This window comes from Myripristis murdjan, chromosome 13 (genome assembly GCF_902150065.1).
Source record: "Myripristis murdjan chromosome 13, fMyrMur1.1, whole genome shotgun sequence".
In the NCBI taxonomy this organism is placed as follows: Eukaryota; Metazoa; Chordata; class Actinopteri; order Holocentriformes; family Holocentridae; genus Myripristis; species Myripristis murdjan.
The window spans coordinates 29,130,183-29,148,885 of record NC_043992.1 but is presented as its reverse complement, the minus strand read 5'-3'; the positions used below and the strand labels follow the sequence as shown (position 1 = coordinate 29,148,885).

At 42.5% G+C, this 18,703-nt stretch overlaps 2 protein-coding genes across 3 annotated transcripts in view; both read left to right on the top strand.

The window, feature by feature from the left end:
* ptgir (prostaglandin I2 receptor) overlaps positions 1-7,368 on the top strand; it is a 54,211-nt gene extending 46,843 nt beyond the window's left edge. The window contains exon 4 of the transcript XR_003929263.1: positions 7,327-7,368. The gene's annotated coding sequence lies outside the window, so the exon portion shown is untranslated. The remainder of the gene's footprint in view (positions 1-7,326) is intronic.
* rtn2a (reticulon 2a) lies at positions 316-18,471 on the top strand. Of its 2 annotated transcripts, XM_030067731.1 has the most exons (11): positions 316-486; positions 1,454-1,982; positions 3,109-3,162; positions 3,582-4,169; positions 5,884-6,114; positions 12,329-12,536; positions 14,052-14,190; positions 15,687-15,756; positions 15,868-15,914; positions 16,019-16,077; positions 16,233-18,471. In XM_030067731.1, exons 2-11 carry the CDS (start codon positions 1,952-1,954, stop codon positions 16,306-16,308), a joined length of 1,503 nt encoding a protein of 500 aa, XP_029923591.1. In that variant the 5' UTR covers positions 316-486; positions 1,454-1,951; the 3' UTR covers positions 16,309-18,471. The 2 variants fall into 2 exon arrangements, with proteins under 2 accessions (XP_029923591.1, XP_029923592.1); XM_030067732.1 differs by lacking the exons at positions 316-486; positions 1,454-1,982; positions 3,109-3,162; positions 3,582-4,169; positions 5,884-6,114 and adding an exon at positions 8,312-8,359.
* The last annotated feature ends 232 nt before the right edge of the window (positions 18,472-18,703 follow it).

Sequence of the window (18,703 nt, the reverse complement as noted above, 5' to 3'; positions counted from 1 at the left end):
TTTGGTATTGTTGGGTGGGTTCAGAAAAAAAGCACTATATGTAAGTATAAGTGATGAAGATTCAAATTAGAACATCTTTGTTTACCAAAATCGTGGAAAGAGCAGTTATTTTGTGCATGCTCTGTCTTTGCTTTACTAAGTAAAGTACCTCACACATTATTTATGCATTCAGTATTTTTACAGTTTTTTTGTTTTGCCCCTCATGTCATGAACTTGAACTCCCATGACAGTGATTTTTTTTTTTTTTTTACCAGCTCCTTGTCTGGATCACACTGCTCATCGTTTGTTATGCAGACCTCCTGGGAAACTCTCTTTTTGCTCGCCCCCCTCCAGGGAGGTCAGACTGCAGGAGCCACATAAGAGCACCCCTGGGAGCTGCTAGGACTCCAGTGACTTTATCAGAGACACTGCAGCAAGGTGGATGCTTGCTGACATGGGGTTTAAAGGACAGCTTGTCTCACCACTGGACCACCCCACTTTGTCACAGTAAAACTTTTTCTGCAATTTTATCTGTGAAGGTTGCTCTTTTTTTTTTGTTTAATGTCCCAGCAGCAAAATCTGTTAGTATGAAGTCATGCACAAGTTTATGTAAAATCGTATTTGGCTTATAATAATCTGACTGATCCTCCTCAAAGTGAGTAAGCGAACCTGTGAATTTGCTCCCTCAATCATAAATCCCAGCTGTTTCTTGCAGGATTTAGAGGCGGTATTACTCATCACTTAGCTCGATACACACTGCCCCCTAGCAACAGTTTTCCACAGTGACTCCACTTCCCATTATCACAAAGCAGCCATCAAGCCGAGCCTTTACATTATTCATATACTCTTCAGCCTCCATGTTTAATTTTTTTTTTTTTTTTTTTTTTTTTTTTTTAAATCTGAGCTTGTGCTTTGTGAAAATATTAAGTAATTACATGGCCATGGATGAGACGCTCACTGTACTCCACTATACAGTACAGTAGTAATTTTTTACCTTTTTTTTTTTTTTTTTTTTTTTGCTGTTCAGGTATATCAAGAGCTTGTAATTATATGCTTCTCTCTGGGTGAAGTGCAGCTCAGCCAGTTGTTTTTCCCTCTTAAATATTTAACCCAAAATTTTCTTTAAAAAAAATATCCAAATAAGCAACAGTAGCATTCAAACAGGAGGAGTATGTGGATAACCTGATTTTGCAAGAACCATCCAAGCTCATGATGTCTCATATTTTATTTGGGTGTGTCTGAATAGACTTAAGAACATGTTGCTCATGCTCACATGTTGAGGCTCACACGCTGAGGTATTGTAGCTCTTGACAGATCAGAACATAGACCTGGGTGCGGCTGTACATCATGCACTGCTCACTCCCACAAGCCAATGTTCACATGGAGCCTTCTTTGTGTGTGTGTTGTATGTTTTTGTGTGTCTGTGTGCACAATAAGACACATCTCTAATGACTTATGACTCAATTTGTTGCAGCATATCCAAGCAAGAATGTAAATCCCTTTAAGATCCTGAAGTGAAATGGCACGAGGGAGAGATGGACACAGATGGATGCACAAGATTACGATCACTCAGGAATGGGAGACCACAAAAGGCACAAGCAGACTCACACACACACACACATACACACGCTTTCTCCCTTTGCTAGACCCTACACTACCCCTCTGCAGTCATAATAAGGCTAGGAGGAGAGAGAGGCTTGGGGGAATAAGAGAGAGCGGTAGAGGGAGGAAGGGAGGGGCTGCTGAGTGATGGAGAGGAGGGAGGCTGCACAGAGACAGAGTCACTGTGGCAGAGGCCAGGAGAAAGCTGCGCAGTAGATGATCAAGACACGGAGGGAGGTGGAGGAGGAGAGAGAGAGCGAGGGAGGGAGAGAGTGAGGGAGAGAGAGAGGTTTTCCACAGGACAAGAGTGCTGGCAAGGGAAAGGGGGGGGCTTCCAGATTGGATGGGCCCAGCGATGCCTTGATGGAGCATGGGCCAGGTTTTAGGATTCTCCCACTGCCGTGAGTCTGCTTTTGTGTTGCTCTGTTTGCCTGCTGTCTGTCTAGGTGTCCACGTTGATTCATTTGTCTATAACATCCTCACAATGTGTATATTCCCAGCCCAGCATCTTCTCTTGCTAACTGGTGTGAGCATCGTATGTGCTAGCTCACCCCCCGTGCTTCCTCCTCTCCATTCCTCTCTGTGCTGCCCTTAGCTTGGATAAACACATGGTTGAATGAATGAATGCAGCGCTGGAGCGGACCGATCTTGTCATTGTCTCCCGCTGATGTGTCTGTGCATGTGCAGGCTTTGTGTATGTGTCTCTGCGACCAGGCATGTCAAAAAAATCCAAGATGTTTTTCCTCCTATAAAAGCAGGTTGTACATTATAATAGACTCTGTTGATGTTTTCATTTTCCCTTATCTGTCTTGATGTCCACCTGCTGTTTTCCCACAGTTTGTTGTTATTTGTGTGCATGTGTCTGCTTGTACATTGGCAGAAAATAATATGCTGTATAGGTTGATTTACTGGCTGATCTCAGCCTAGCTGTCTAATGTAGTGAGGGCCTTTACTGCTGCCAGCATAGCACTTGCACGAAATTGGATATCAACCCATTGAACAAAGTGTAGCTAAAATGAGCAAGCATCACATTATGTGAAACTGATATACACATAGTATCCTGTATACCTGCATGCAATGCTCTTAAATATTCATACCGAAGAGTGTAGTATTTGTTGTTTTACTTTACTGCTGCCATTTTAAATCTGTAAAAAATTTGAGCAGTCTATATGTAAAGTGTGCCCTGAAGTTGCTTTTGAATCAGTTAAAGCAGGTTGAGCCACTGTAACTTAAAAAAAAAAATATCAATTACAATGTAGTGCAGTGTTTATTGGTGCCTTGATGCCATTTACCATCTTCTGTTAGTTTTCCTGCTATGTTTTGAAAATCACCGCATCAGCTTGAAAGTGACAGGATGGAATGGATGAGGCTGCAATGTGGAAAAAAAAAAAAACATAATCTGTCACAATGCAAACAGCAGACAGCAAAACCGATAATGTTGTGTATAGTTTTCTGTCTTTGATGTTACTTTGTTACTTCAGTGTTGCCAGCGTCAAGTAAAATGTTGGCTTGTTTGTTTTCTTCCAGAGGAATATGGCTCTGTGGCGTCCACACCAGACTCAACGCCTCCATGCACTGATGGTACGAATACAAAAAAAGTCACACTCTCATGCTTTCACTGAGAAATTGTATCACACCAAAAGAATGAAAACATCTGATTCCTGTATCTTCTGAGCATAGCCATGGAATGATTCAGCCCAAACATTTCTCTCATGTGACCCCTCTCATACAATGCTGTAGTGTTTATAATACAGAGGTTAACATAAAAGTATATTTTGGTCAGTGTTACATTTTGGAAAGAGAGATGTTCACGCCAGAGTAAAGAGTTCTTATCAAAAAGGGTTTCCTCTTTTGATGTGCCGTCTTTTTTCCCAGGCTTCATACCACACTCTGATGCTTTCAGCTCGCACACCTGTTCATCAGAAAGCAAAGGCAAACAAATAAGATCATACTGCTCCCTTGTCACTAAAATCATTCCTGTTGCTTTTGTCTTTGTACAGGCGGAAATGAGGAGTCAGAGTTGTATGAGCTGCAAACAGCGAGGGAGTGGTCTGAGGATGACGAGGGAGGGGATGGAGACCAAGATGATGACGAGGGACGAGCCTCGTCCCCGTCCATCTGGGGCACGCCACGCCAGAACTCTTTTGAGCTGACGTTCTCTTACATCGCCATCGCCGAGGCGGAGGCGGTGGGAGCCTCGCGGCACCTCCGTGACCGACGCAGGGGCGGCTCCCGGGGAAGCCGCACTCCTTTGATTCGCACGGACACCCTGGAGACACTGCTGGACTCCCCCGACGTGGACTGGGACCCCCAAGTTTTCCTCAGCCGAGAGGAAGAAGAGGAAGCATCAGAGAGGAGGGAGCGTGAGGCGAGGACAGCGAGCGAGGCACGGAGGAGGGAAAGAGAGCAGCACAGACAGACTGAAACAGTTACAGTCCAGCCCTCTCTCCGAAACCTTGACCCACAACCTCAGGAGGGAGACAGAGGGATCCAAAGAGGGGAGACACAGAGCTCTCAGCCCCACAGTCCCCAGCCTCCTTCTCCATCACTGTCTTCCCAGCACCACAGCCCTTCACAGAGCCTGCAGGGTGAGAGAAACAGGAGAGAGGACCTACAAAGGGGAGGGAGAATGTGTGAGTCAAAGCTTAAAAAGGAGGAAGAGTGGTGATGTGGCATTAGAGATAGATAAGTATGAACATATGACAATCAAACATGGCTGCAAAGTAAGTGGATAAAAAGGTTGGGGGATTTTCTATGAACCTCTAGTCGGGAGGGGAACGGACAAACATTTTGATCGAGGAGGTTTTTTTTTTTTATCTTTTGTTTGGGAATTCTTATTTGATCTGAGTCATCTGAGTCTCCATTTTTTCCAGTTCTTGATACAGCTGGAGGAATGTCACCCCAGGTTAGCAAAAGTAAATGTAGATCAGCTTTGATAGACAGGGAACTGGGAACTGTGACAGAGCTTTAAAGAAACAGTTCACCCAGAATGCACCCAGAATGATTTTTTTTTTCTCTTCGTACCCCCAGTTCATTCTATTCATCCAGATCTTTCTATGTGATTTGGCGTGGTTTCCAGCCTGCTGCATTCTTCCCTGTTTCCTTTCACTCTAGTACAATGGGGTCGGATGGGGATTCGTTTGTGGAGCTCAAACTGTCAAAAATTAAATGTGAAAAACTCAGCAGAACCGTTTTGTCCAACAACGTTGACCCGGATACCCGGCATAATCCTTAGCCTATGGGACCCAGGGGAGACAAGTTTGATTTCAAACCAAAGAATGTGGCAAATTGTATCTATCTGCCTCTAATTCCTACTTGTTGAAGGCAGATAGATACAGATTTTAATGGTGTTCTTCAGCAAGAAATAGTTCCCAGTGAAACCCTTCCACCACCAAAACTGTGGACTATGTTGGATATCTTTGTCATTGTTTTTAAGCTCCACAGAACAGCAGCCATCCAACTTACTGAGGTAAAGGACCAGTAACTGAAACCTCGCGGCCAGGGATTTTATATATATATATATATATATATATATATTTTTTTTTTTATTTTTTTTTTGGGTGAACTGATCCTTTAATTCACATGTAACTATTGGGATAATACTGAGTGCATGTTTTCTGCAGTGTACAGTTGACTGATGAGACAGATAAGGAAGTCAGATGGTGCAGAACAATAACAGCTGATACCTGCTTGCTTCAGCTCTTTACGCTTTTGGAGAAGAATACATTTTTTTTTTTTTACAGTTTAGACCATACTCATAACTGAACAGATAGTCAAAGGGATGCAGCCTTTGTGTGTATTGTCTTTGCAGCATGCCAAAACGTACTTGGAGAGATAATTATTATACTCAAAATAGGCACTTTCAGTATCCAGAAATACTGACTTTGCAATACCATCAAGATGTTACCATCCTATAACCATCATTAGTCTGTATTTTTTGCATTTTAATGAGTCTATTAGAATGAAGTTGGGCTTCTGCTTAGCTCACTGTGAAGTCCATGGTAATGATAATTACCTTTGAATCAGCATGCTCTCACAAATAGACTTCAGATCGTCATGAATAACTCTGATTGATTTTCCCCATGTGAATTTCCTGTAAGAGCTTCACTTATAAAAATAGCGGTAAAAGATAATGATGTGGACTTCAGCCACACAGTATGAATGTGACGCCAAAATACTGTGGCTTTGAGAAGCTACTGAAGTCATTTGTCAGAAGCCTTAGCTCACGCTGAGCATGTGCAGCGAGAGGAGGTCAGCGGTGATGTCATCGAGATAGTGACATCATGTTCCGTTTCCTGGCAGCAGCAGCAGCAGCAGCCTCATCACCCCCTGAGCTAGAGTCTCCCGTCGCCATGGAAACCATCTCAGTCAAGCTGCTCACATCTGTGCGACCGAGAGGCGGGCTCAAAGGAGAGACGGCGTCCGCTTCCTCTGCTGCCGTTGGTCTAAACACTCAGGAACAGCTGGTCAGCGAACACTGGTTTTCAGCGCTCAGCCTATCAGAGGACCCGACAGTATGGACCCACATCGCAGGTACAGTGCCCCGTCCATCCACAGCTATCATCATACCCTGTTACAAGACGTCTGCACAACACTTAACCTGTGTATTTACCTTTATGTGCAGCCTGTTTAACAAATGTTTCACCTCTTTTGACCTCTATCTCTCTTAGGGCTGGGCGATATGTCCAAATACTGATATTGTGGTTTTTGATTGGATATCATCTGGAAATTTGGATATTGTAATATTATGACACACTGCAAAAACTCAAAATCTTACCAAGATTATTTGTCTTATTTCAAGTCAAAAATGTCTTATTACTAGTCAAAATATCTCATTACACTTAAAATAAGACATGATCACCTCAGAAGTAACTTGTTTTTAGACAACTGTCTCTTGTTTCAAGTGAAAATTCGCTTGTTTCATTGGCAAAATTTGTTTCTTGTTTCTAGCTAATTTTCACTTATTTCAAGTAAATTTTCACTTTTTCCACTGGCAAATTTTGCCAATGAAACAAGCAAATTTTCACTTGTTTCAAGTGAATTTTCACTTGAAACAAGTGAAAATTGTCTAAAAACAATTTACTTCTGTCTTATTTTAAGTGTAATGAGATATTTTGACTAGAAATAAGACATTTTTGACTTGAAATAAGTCAAATAATCTTGGTAAGATTTTGCGTTTTTGCAGTGCATGGAATAAGTGTTGTCTTTTCCCAGCATTATCCTGAACTTATTACACTGTTCTAGCTGTTTGGTATGCCTCCACCTGCTTGGTCATCAGATCCAGATTTTTGTTTACAAAGAAATCTTGTGTGCGAATATGTTACAAAAGCACAGAAGGCACAAGGCCCAGTGTTGATACTGCCAGTGATAGCCATCGTTGACGATATTGTGATATTTCATCTTTTTCCCCTAATCGCCCAGTCCTAATCTCTCCCAACTCTCTGTCTTTGCCGTGTTGCTGACAACGATGCTTTTAATCAATTCCCAAATCAATTCTTGAAATAAAGAAAATATCAGATTTCGCCTTCACAAAGGACGAAAGACCAGTGTGGCGCCCAGAATAGATATCCCCCCCCCCCGGAAGTCCTGAGTGTGCCATTGTGTCTCCATGGTAACCCTCTCTTGGGATCTCAGGATTGATTGGCTAATTGTGGGGAGAGTTTTTCCCTGCAGTGGCTGATGGTTTGGACACGGCCACTATCACCACCAGCTCCATTTCATACACAGAGAGGGACAGAGAGACAGGTGTGTGTGTGTGTGTGTGTGTGTGTGTGTGTGTGTGTGTGTGTGTGTGTTCAGGTTTGTGGGAGTCATCGGTTGAATTGTTAGGAATGGGTGAAAGCAAGAGAGGAAATGAGAGAGGGGAAAAAGCGGGAGAGAGATATAATCTGTTTGATATTTTTGGCACTTTAAGTGGAGTGTCACTCAGAGTAGAGTCCAGTCTTATTTTAGTGGACAGGGTCTCGATGCACATTCCACCTTCAGACTGTGATAAATGTGCGGCCAAGCTGGTGACAGTGTTCGCAGTGTCCAGAATAACCACCAAACATGTCGTCTAATGTGTCCGAAAGGGAGAATACCGCCGTATTTCAGCTGGTTATATCATCTACTTGTTGAACTATGTAACAAGTCTGACATATGATCATGGGTTTGTGTGGGCTGCAGGTATGGAAGCTTACGTCAATGTCTTAATATCTGGGTGAATGGACAGTTTGGCCAGTATCTGTAAACAGAAATCTACAAATAATAATAATAAAAAATTAAAAAAAAAAGGTAACTTTTACTTTTGAAGTTTTCTTAACCAAAAAAGCATACTCATATTCGTTGGAAAATCACAGTGTTAATGACCACCATAAAGATTTAGCTTGGTGATGTAACAGAGTTAAAGTCCTGGCTCTCTTATTTCTGACCCTGGAAAAGACTTGCACATATCCACACTACGCCAATCCATACTATGTAATCAGAGAAAACCACGTTGCTAATTCTGTTTTAGAGTGTATTTTTGCCTTAAAGGCCTTACGATCCAGTGATTTTGAGAGTATTGTGTGATTACTGTGAATTACCTTCTCTCTATGTGTGAGTCTACGAGCCTTTAAGGGGGGAGGGGCTGCGGTCTAGATTATTTTGGGCTGTCAGGCCTGTGGACTGCTGACTGAGCAAGGGGTGGCCAAAAACAGCTCAGAGGGGCGAGGGAGAGCACAGCCGGACACACAGGGACAGAGAGGGAGAGAGGGCGTGAAGGGGAACACCGGAGCAGCAACCAAGATGACCAGCAAAGGTGAGACCTTAGGCTTAAAGAGAAAAGGAGATAATTTGAGAGAGGGGGTGTCAGCCTACAGGGACTATTTGCTTACTTTCCATAACAGCTTATTTGAGCCACCGATGTAAAGAGCAGTGTGCGATTTCACTGACCGGCAGGCAGGAGGGAAGGCTGCGGAGAGCTTCAAAGTGAAGTCTGAGGGGCTCTAAACCACTTTGGGTCTGCAGTAGTGGATTATTTAACCTTGGTATAGCAGTCAGATAGAAGAAGTCTGAGTGTCAGGGGACTGAACGAGGGGATTTCGAGGGTTTCTCTCTGCTCTTTGATCATTTAACAAACTGCAGAGTCCCTGGAGACTCAAGCAGCTTCAGTCAGCTGGAGGTTTGTGTGGCTATTCATTGATGAGATGTTTAGATGTAGCTTTTTTTTTTTCTTCTTGATTTTGGGAATCAGTGACATTGTTTCAGTTCAAATGTGCAGCAAAAAGTGTCCCCAGGTTGATAATGATTAACGCTGTAACATGCTGCTGGGAGGTTGTTGTAGTAGTGTGTAGTTACGCGGCCAGCTGGTTTCTCCAACATTCAGCGTTTCCTCTTTACGCTGAAGAGTTGGCATGACCAGAGGCATTTCAGAGTGTAGTACTATGGGATTTCCTGGACACATCAGACTGGGCCGGCCTGTGCTGGGTTAGATGAATGAAACGGATTAAGTGGGAATGAGACAATGTCAGGCTGGATAGACAGCAAGCCGTGACAGCGAACGGTGATCCATGTGATTTGTGTTATTTTATTGCTCGGTTGGTTAATTACTTGAGCGCTTGAGTGATTGATTGATAAACAAATTGACTGATTGATTCACTCATTCGTTCATTTATCCAATCATGCATGCAGCAACTCCCTCAGTGTCTCAGTAGGGTTGATAGTTCAGTAAAAGGAGCAATACACTAAACAGCACACTTCCTCTTTGGATTTAAAGGAAAATTCCAGCCTAAAACACATAAACACAATTTAACACCTTGGCTTGGCGATTTACATTTTCTTTCTGGTGACATTTTGTTGCTTGATATTGTATTTTTGTTCTAACTAGCTAAACACAGTTTAGTGGTGTTTAACAGGGGGGTGGAGGGTGTTCACCAATCTAAAACACAAATATTAGTTGTCACGTTTTAGTGTCAGCCCCTAAAAATAAAAGAGCAAGGGCTTCTTTGTGGACTTGCTGATCTGATATGCTGAAGAAATCCAGCATAGAAGAGTGGGAGCACACCTCTTTCTCCCATTAAGCTCCACTGTAGCCGCAGCTGCTCTCTAAGTGCATCAGGTTTGGCAAGTTTATCCTCTGAAAAAAAAAAAAAAAAATACACCCTAAAACGGCAAAATGGCGACGGAAACTCAACACTGTTTTGAGGTGGAATTGTCCTTTAATTTTGGGCACAAACTATGTCTAACTGTCTTATTCCAGTGGCCCTGTCACATTTATCTTTTGTACATAATAGTGCATGAGTTTGAGCCAAGAATGATTTTTTGACTGTCAAACTCTATTATCTGTTCTTTTTCCAGCATCTCATATTACATCTGGCTTTGTCTCATATTACCTCCAGCTCATAAGGGGATGTCCTGGTTTGACAGTATTATTGCGAATGTAGCCATAAAAGATATCTCTTTTTTCATCTGCTGCTGTGCTGTCGCTCCACTCCCACAACATGAATTACCTAGAAAATCCTGATTGTCCACAGAATTTTTAGGATCTTTATAATAGGATTAACAGGATCTTCCATGCATGATGTGTTTGGCATTTATTTTGTCCAAAGCTTTGTCCAAAACTATTACTTTGCTCTCTCTCTTTTGTTCTTTTATGATTATATTGACCTGACTTCCTATTAGTGCATGCACTGAATGAACCTGACACATCCTGTCTGTTGCAACAAAATGATGGCACCACAAACAAACCCATAAAACAGGCTCATCGGTCACTGTGTGTGCTCGGGTCATAATAATAGACGGGTGTGCCTGGGGCATTGTGGGTATTAATCATGTGTGCTGATGTTTATAAATAACCCACCTGCTGTCGGTGCACTCTACTCAGAGAGTCTTTCCTTTATTCTAATGCCGAGGCTTAGCCGTCCACCGGCAGTCACTGAGTGATGAGCATGAAGAGCTTCCTGCCCGCCTGCCATGACAGTGCAGCAGCGCCGCGGCATCAACACTGACCGAGCTGAATGTCACTGTTGACATTTACTGTAATATGAGAAATAGCCACGTCATAGCCGTATAAATAAATGACAAAGAGACAGACTATACTAGGGTTTCTATGCCATAGACGTTCACTTTTAGATAGATAGATTGTGTGGTTTGAGCTATGTCAACATCAGAAATGCCATTTGTGATGGTGTAAGTGATAGTCGCATTTGCATGGAGAGGAAGGCAGTGCTAGATATAATTAGATGGTGGAATAAAATCAAGCTTTATTTTAAAAAGCCAAAAAATGTGCTTCAAATGAAACATGAAACCAACATGAAACATAGTCATGGTGAGATACAGAGGAAAGGCTGCCTTTCCTGGACGCCATTCAGGCAGGGGGAGAGGATGATTTCTGTGAGAATGCAGAAATATTTCCCATTTTGTAACGCTCTGGAGCCTTTACATCACTGGTTGTGCTGAAATGACAAAAAAAGGAAAAAATCAATGAAGTGTACAGGTTAAGGAGAGACAGCCAGGTGAGTGGGGAAGCAGAGATTCTGATTGGCTCTCTGGTTGATGGACGCTCATTGATAAGATAAGATAAGATATTCCTTTATTAGTCCCACAGTGGGGAAATTTCAAGCATTAGAGCTGCAAAGTGGATAGCAAAATATGAAGCAAATTTCCAGTATAAACAGATAATAAATAGCAGCAAGCAATATAAACACTATAAACAAGGAATATAGAAAAAATAGAAAAATAGACGAGCTGGCCTTAAAATGGAGTTCTCAGAAGAAAGAGAAAAAATGTGAATGAGCTGTCTGACTCTGATAGGATATGAGGATTCGAGGAAGAATCAGGGCAGATTCTGATGGCTAATGTGATAAAGTGAAAAGAAAGGGTCGGCCCATGAAGATGGTGCAGGTTGTCTCCTGGACCGAACTTACATTAAACTACATATCAGAGCAATCTCCGTGGCTGTGCGATGCCTCAGCTGGGTGACAGGGGGGGCTGTGGGCGGCCTGAAGTTTGTCAGCAGGTGCTAAGAGAGGCAACTTTTACATTCAGAGTCCCTCCTCCTTCTGCTCTCCCTCCCCTTGCTTCTTTCTTTCATCTGAAGGCTAAATTTAGCTTCTGATGTGCCCTCATGGCTCGTCTGTGTGTATTTGTGTGTATGTGTGTGTGCGTGTGGGTGTGTGTGCTCATGCTGCAGGCTGGAAATCCCTCTTCCCCCTTGTCTCCCACTACTGCAGTCATAGCCTCCCTTCCCTCTCTCATCCGTCGGCGTCACTCCTCCTGCCACGTCCCCCTTCCTTGCCTCTCCCCCAAGCTGAGAGACCTTTTGGTCGACTGGGTTGTGAGGAGGCCGAGCCAAACGGAGGCTGACTGATGGCGCTGTACGTGTCCTGTTAAAACCACTGAGGCGAAAATGGGCAGGAGGCGGTAACTCGCTGCATCTTCAACTTCCAAGGACATTTCCCTCATGAGTGCAAGGCAACAGCTTGCCTGTGATCTTTAAACGCATTTGTTTTTATCTCTTTTGGGACTATGTGGTGCTCAGATTTGTTGGTTGAGAATTATGGAAATGACTGAATCAATATAACATCCAAATAAGCAAATGTACATTCTCTCTAACCCATAATTCCACTTTCATCTATTTCTGTCGTCACTGCTGTTGCTTACCTACTGTACATACTTCCTCTCTTCCTGTCCCTTGTGTGAACCCCCTCCCTCACTCATGCTGCCACCCGTCCTTCCTCATTTCTCTTGTCCTTTTCTGTAATGACCCCTCACTCTCCCTCTGTCTCAGTGATGGACCTGATCTACTGGAAGGACACGGAGCGAACAGGCATGGTGCTAACAGGGCTGGTGGTGGGCCTGCTGTCCCTGTTCCAGCTCAGCATCATCACTGTGGTCTCCACGCTCTCCCTGGCCATCATGTGCTTCACCATCTCAGTGCGCATCTACTACCAAGTCCTCCACATCCTCAGCTGGGGTGACGGCGAGCACCCCTTCAAGTAAGCTACCGCGTTTATGTAACACGTTCAGGGTTGATGAGACGGGGGAGGGAAAAATGACAAAAGCGTTGGATTCACCCCATTCAGTCACAGCACATAAACGCTCTCCTGAGCAAGCGCATCGGTTCACTCAGCCTAACCACACCAGCTCAGTCCACTTTTTACTTTGCACTTTTTTTTTTGGCTTACATCAAATTACATCAAAAATGTGGCTCAAATTGTTGTTATTAATGATGGGAGAGGTTTTAGGTTGCATATCTGATGACGTTTAGGTGGTTAAATCAGTGTTGCATCTTGTGGTAAAAACAACATGCTGTTTCTGTGTGTGTGTGTGTGTGTGTGTGTGTGTGTGTGTGTATGAGTGAGTGAAAGAGTGAGAGCATGCATGCAAATTTAGGTTTTAACACAACTTTGAGAAATATGGTAGGTGGCTTCAAACAAGCACTTTATTCCCCGTTGCTGCAGTGAATTCTCCTGTAATAAATAACCACCTGCACTGCTCACAGCATCGGTGTTAGCGCCACACGATGATTGACGATGTCTCCCCTTATTCATCAAATGGTAATAGTGCGTAGGCTAAGCAAACCATAAAAGCTCTGAGGTGACCCAGCAAATTGAAAAGTTATGATGCTTTGACTCCTGCACTCTGAATGCTGTGATACGGCATAATTTTTATTTGGTGATGAAGGAATTTAAGCCACATATCAAACCTCCATCCAGTAAAGTTCTGACTGAGTTTATGCTTTATGAGTATTATGTTTATGCTGTATATGTATGTTTGTAGGCATGTGTGTACGCACATATCTTTGTGTGATGTAGAATGTAGGTATGTATATATCTACACTTGTATTATTGTGTCTGTGGACATAAATGTGTATTTCTTTAAATAGCTCCATATGTTGATTTATTTTTTTCTCTCCTAGTTCTAATTCTAACTGTATAATATCGGCACATTATAAATGAGAGAAACCTTAAAAAATTCCAAGAATTGAATTGAACTGAATTGAATTGAATTGGATGCGATGGAAGGCAGTCAAGTCAAGAGGAAAAATGTAAAAACAGTCCGTTGTGCAGCATCATTATGTGGTTAAACATAAATGATGACATAAGGGAATGAGGACAGGAAAAATACATGCAGTTGGATAAGGACATGAAACAAAACTTACTGCTCATTGTTTCTGGGGTGGAACAATAAGTTGATAATGCAATATATCGCGATGCTTCCTCTTGTTATATACCCGTGCCAAGTATCACTATTTGAGTTTTCAACTTCATTTTGCACAGATACACATTTGAGTTCCTGTGAGGTGTGTTTGTTCCCTGGCTTGAGGTATTTTAACTGGAACTGTTCTGTTCATGTTGCAAACACTGAAAAACATGATTGATTCCTGCTCATCACAGTCACAGATTGTGATGTGTCATAGCTGACTGTCTTACAGTGTATCGCAGAATCGCTTTTATCGTTTCCCTGTCTCACTCACCTTCCTGCTTCACATTGTCTCTGGCTGCTCTCAGGGCTTACCTGGACCTGGACATCAGTCTGAGTGGGGAGCAGGCTGACCTCTACATGCAGAAAGCCATTGTTATGGCCTTGTCTGCTGCTGACACGCTCAAGAGACTCTTCTTTGTTGGAAGCCTCTTGGACTCCCTCAAGGTGAGTTAAACTACTTTTGAACGTGTCAGGATTGATTTGTGTGTTTGTTTCTTGATAGGCACTTGTGAGCTGTAGATAAGAGCTCAGGTTCACTTAACTGTTCAAGAAATGTTTTGTCCTGGTTTCCGCCATCTAGTCTGGCTTGGTCAAGTCCTACCCTCATAATCTGCTACGAGTCCATAGAGATTTGCTTCACCCTAACTTCTCGCTGCCCGGCACCTCCCCCACTTTGTCGTCTATTATATTGTAGACATTGCCCCATCCCTCCATCTCTCCATTTCAGCCCATCATCTGTTGTCGTCCTCCCACAATCATCCCAGCGCCCTCGTTCACTGGAGATGACAGCATTACCATGCCAAAAGTCACCCTCATTATTTTAGCTCCGAGCTGAAGACTCTGGTCCTAAATAAAGGCTTGACTGTCATGGCAGCTGTCATGCCCAATGACATACTTCAGCAAATCATGTAGCATGCATTCCCCAGAGAAAATCTCATTCAAATCTAATTTGAATCGGTATCTACAGAAAGATTGCTAACCAAAAAAAAGTCAGCATAACACTCTTTTGTTGTCTGTGCTATTTGAACCTAGGAGAATGCCTCTTTTACCAGCAGAGGAGCAGACATATGACATTATCTTAAGTTTTTTTCAGGCCTAAATGAATCTTTGTTGGCACTGCATATTGTCAGCAGTGAATTTTCTTGCCCCACTAAGGCTATGTACACAATACGCTCTGCACTCCTTTGACTGACAACACAGCCTTTGTTACATTATTTATACAGTGCTTCTATGACAGGTTTTACAACTTCCAATGATCATTATTTCCCTGCAAGTGAATTCAGAAGATACTGTACATGTCAATCAGCATCACTGTGAACATACTAATTGTATGATACAAGCTTGTGTACTTCAGTAAATTAGAGCAGAAGCATATGACCAAGCAGACTTAGCGTATTTAAGAAGTGAGCCAGTGTGAGTTGATTACATCACTTCGTCTCTGAGCCCCTAAATCCCAGGACCTCCCAGTCTCAACCCTGACCTGGTCGGTATGTGACATGACACCCAGGTGCCTCTATGTCAGAGTCCCTTTCCGTCTCAGAGAGCGGTGTCCCGTTTCAGAACAGGGCTCTGTGGCTGGATGGGATACTGTGAGATATTATAAGAGCAAACAGCCAAACCTGTAGTGGTGGTCACATATTTGGTGCTACTGTACATGAGGTTCTGTTCTGCGCTGTGAGTCATTGTGGGAAGTACCTTGTCATCAAGGCATTTTAACAGAAACAGAGGGTTATACAGCAGCACAGAGATAGCGCATACTGACTCAAACAGCTTAGGTGTCTGTTTTAATAATTCAGAACTGCTACAAATGCAGTGCTGTATGATAAAATATTTTTTAAAAAACAAAAAATATTAAAACAACTTGAAGCAATGCTGGAGGATGTTCCTGACAACTGTATGGATTGTTATTGAGAATTCATCTGTTTTTTTCCTGCTCTTAGTTCCTTGCTCTGATTTACCTGGTGACATACTTGGGAGATCTGTGCAATGGACTCACTTTGCTCATCATTGGTAAGAAACACTCAGATATCATCGATCTAATTGTAGATATCACTACTGGAAATATCTTTGGTTGGTACACATCATCATATATTGTATGTTAACTTCTTTCTTACTCTTCAGGTGTGATTGCTCTCTTTTCGCTGCCACTTTTCTACAGACAACGCCAGGTAAACCTGTGTAACTCCAGATTCTTTGTACTGTTATTGTATTTGATCCTTCATTTGCATGTCTGCAGGCCCATCTATTTTCATGGCCTTCTGTAATGTTACAGGAACAGGTGAACGGCTTCTTTGCAAAGATCCAGGCCAAAATTGACAACATCAAGGACATGTGAGTATGGTGCCATCTTGTGGCACAATGGTGGCATCAACAAAGGTCCACCGGTATTTTTCCCATTGCTGCAGTTTATACTCAACCACTGCTTACCTACAGCGATGATAACACCCTAAACTTTCTCTTTGTGTCTCTCTCTGTTTCCTCTTCAGTCTGCAAAGACTGGTCCAGGGTGGCGGCCCTCCCCCCGACCCAACTCCCGGTGGCGCCAAACCCAAAACCCAATAAACACACATGGACAAGAACTTTAAGAAGGGTTGACGAGGAGAATTGATACCAGAGTTACAGGCTGTCACTCAGATGTCTTACCCAGCAGTCTGTGTTCAGAGCTCCAGAGGAAGGAGCTTCAGAGACAAGGGAAGGGAAGGGAAGGGAAGGGAGGGGAGGTTACTTACAGGGATCATGATTGGACTGAAGCATGGTACTTTATACTCTACAGGATGTACTGGTACTTTATCTGTATGTAAGGAATGGAGCTGGAGGTTGGGTTGGATTAGCTCTTGAGGCAATGAAATCGAGGCGTATGAATCCCGGATGAGTCTTGTTGAAACTGTCGGAGATGTTATGATGAAAGCGAGTCGTATCTGGCTGTCTTTGGAAATGACCACACAGTGTTTTTACTGTCTTAGGAGTGATTCAAGAAGTGGCTTGGCTGATTGACAGCTGCAACCAAATGAGGTACAAAGACCAGGAATGGGACGCTCTGTAGATGAGACGCCCGTGATGAGGGGATTTGATCTAGAGTTCAGCAGGAATTGAGCTCATGTGCTTCCCTTCAGAAAGAACAGGGAGGTCATCCCAGAGGTTAAAGGTCAATGGTCATCCATCCAACCAGGGGGTCATCATTATTCATGGCAGCATACAACTGGCAATCAGAATGCATGTGTCTATGCGAGAGCACGTGTCCATTCCTGAATGCTTATCCATTTTTCATAACTGTTTATTTATGTGTTTGAATGTGTATGAATATGTTTATGTGCGAGTGTGTGTGTGTGTGCGTGTGCAGGTGTGCATGTGTGTGTGTGTGTGTATGTTTTCTGACATATAGCTAGCTGAACTGAACCTGTTACCTGCAAGCTATTAAAATAACATTTCTTCTTTGGGTTACAGATATTCTCTTTCTTTTTCTGTCAGCACAGTCATTCATGATTAATTCATTACTGTCTGAATTTTTTGTTCTTGTCTGAGTTTTCTCATGTCATTTCACCACACTGCTTACACCCCTGGGTGCTGCAGATTAACCCTCATTCACTGGCATAGATGTAGAGTTTATTTAGAAAGATAAATAGGAATAGGAATAATTATGATTATGATGTATCGTAATTCATATGTGGAATGAAACACACAGTTTCTGACTTGAAGGAGGCTACTCAATACAGAAGAAATATGCTACCTAAGGTGTCAGTGGAGATGAAGTGTAAGTTGAAGATCAGACGGATAATTAGACAGACAATCCCCTCCTATAATAAGTTATCTCCAGCCTGGGAGGGAGCGAGCGGAGGATCATGGGAGTGATTTACAGCAGGTGCCTTTCTAACCGCAGGTTATAGTGCATGATCTGACTCACAGTACTTACTAGACAACAGCTTACAGCAACTTCTCTTCCCAAAACAACCCACCTCTCATGTTCGCCGGTCCATTGCCTTCTAGAGAATGGTGTTTTGTATGGTGTACAATACTTGTGTGATAGTACATGTGTACCATGACCAGGTATCTTTCATAGAATTAGAGCTATACCAATTTTAGGAATAATAAATTATTCAGGACACCCTGTCAACTGAGATCCACATTTCCTAGTTTTCCTAGTTGCTTTAAAAGCCCTCACCAAAACGTGTCTGTTTCCTATGCCTTATGATTGTATGATTTAACTGTGTCCTGCAATGAAAGCCTTGTTATGTTAACAGACACAATCTTAGGATATGACACCCAAACAATATGGCCCTTTAGCCTTATAAATTCTCTGTTGCCTAGTATTGTACCTAGTTGCACACACTGGCCTCCTGTAGCAGTTTTCTGTATCGATGCATATTAATTTGTCCATAGTTTTAACAGCCACTGTCATTTATTTATCCACTTAGATTTGATTTATGTTTGAGTTCAAAGTGAAGAGAATGAACATGATATAAAAGGCATTTTTTGAATGACGTTCCCACACTGTCCACACAGATTTCAGTTGTAGTTTTTTAGTTTTATGCTGTGTGGGTTCAATTTTTATGGCTGGGAGGAAGAAACTGAATCAAAAAACAGGAGAGGTAAGTTTTAACAAGTTTCAAGGAAACCACAGTTATACATTGGTTATTTTGTATTCTTGAATACAAGTCAAGCCTTCACCCAAACTTTTAATCTTGCAGTAATAATAGAGATCTTGGGGGGGAAAAAAATAAACATTTTAAAAAAAGTAAAATCAGCATAGTGTTTCTTCTTTTGATAGATAGATAGATAGATAGATAGATAGATAGATAGATAGATAGATAGATCCTCTAAATCCCTACCACAAGGGGGAGACAAAAGTCAAACCATCACTTCCCTCACTGTTCAATTTATCCTTAGACCAGACAAGATCAGTTATTTTATGGCTCACACAAGTGTAAAAGGAACAGGTAGGCCTAATGTGAATTTTGTA

Excerpts from the sequence above, each read along its gene's own strand:
- rtn2a (XM_030067731.1), top strand. The coding sequence starts at position 1,952 with ATGGGCCAGGTTTTAGGATTCTCCCACTGCC. Across the intron at positions 15,757-15,867 it reads ACTCACTTTGCTCATCATTG|GTGTGATTGCTCTCTTTTCG; the intron begins GTAAGAAACACT and ends CTTACTCTTCAG. Across the intron at positions 15,915-16,018 it reads TTTTCTACAGACAACGCCAG|GAACAGGTGAACGGCTTCTT; the intron begins GTAAACCTGTGT and ends GTAATGTTACAG.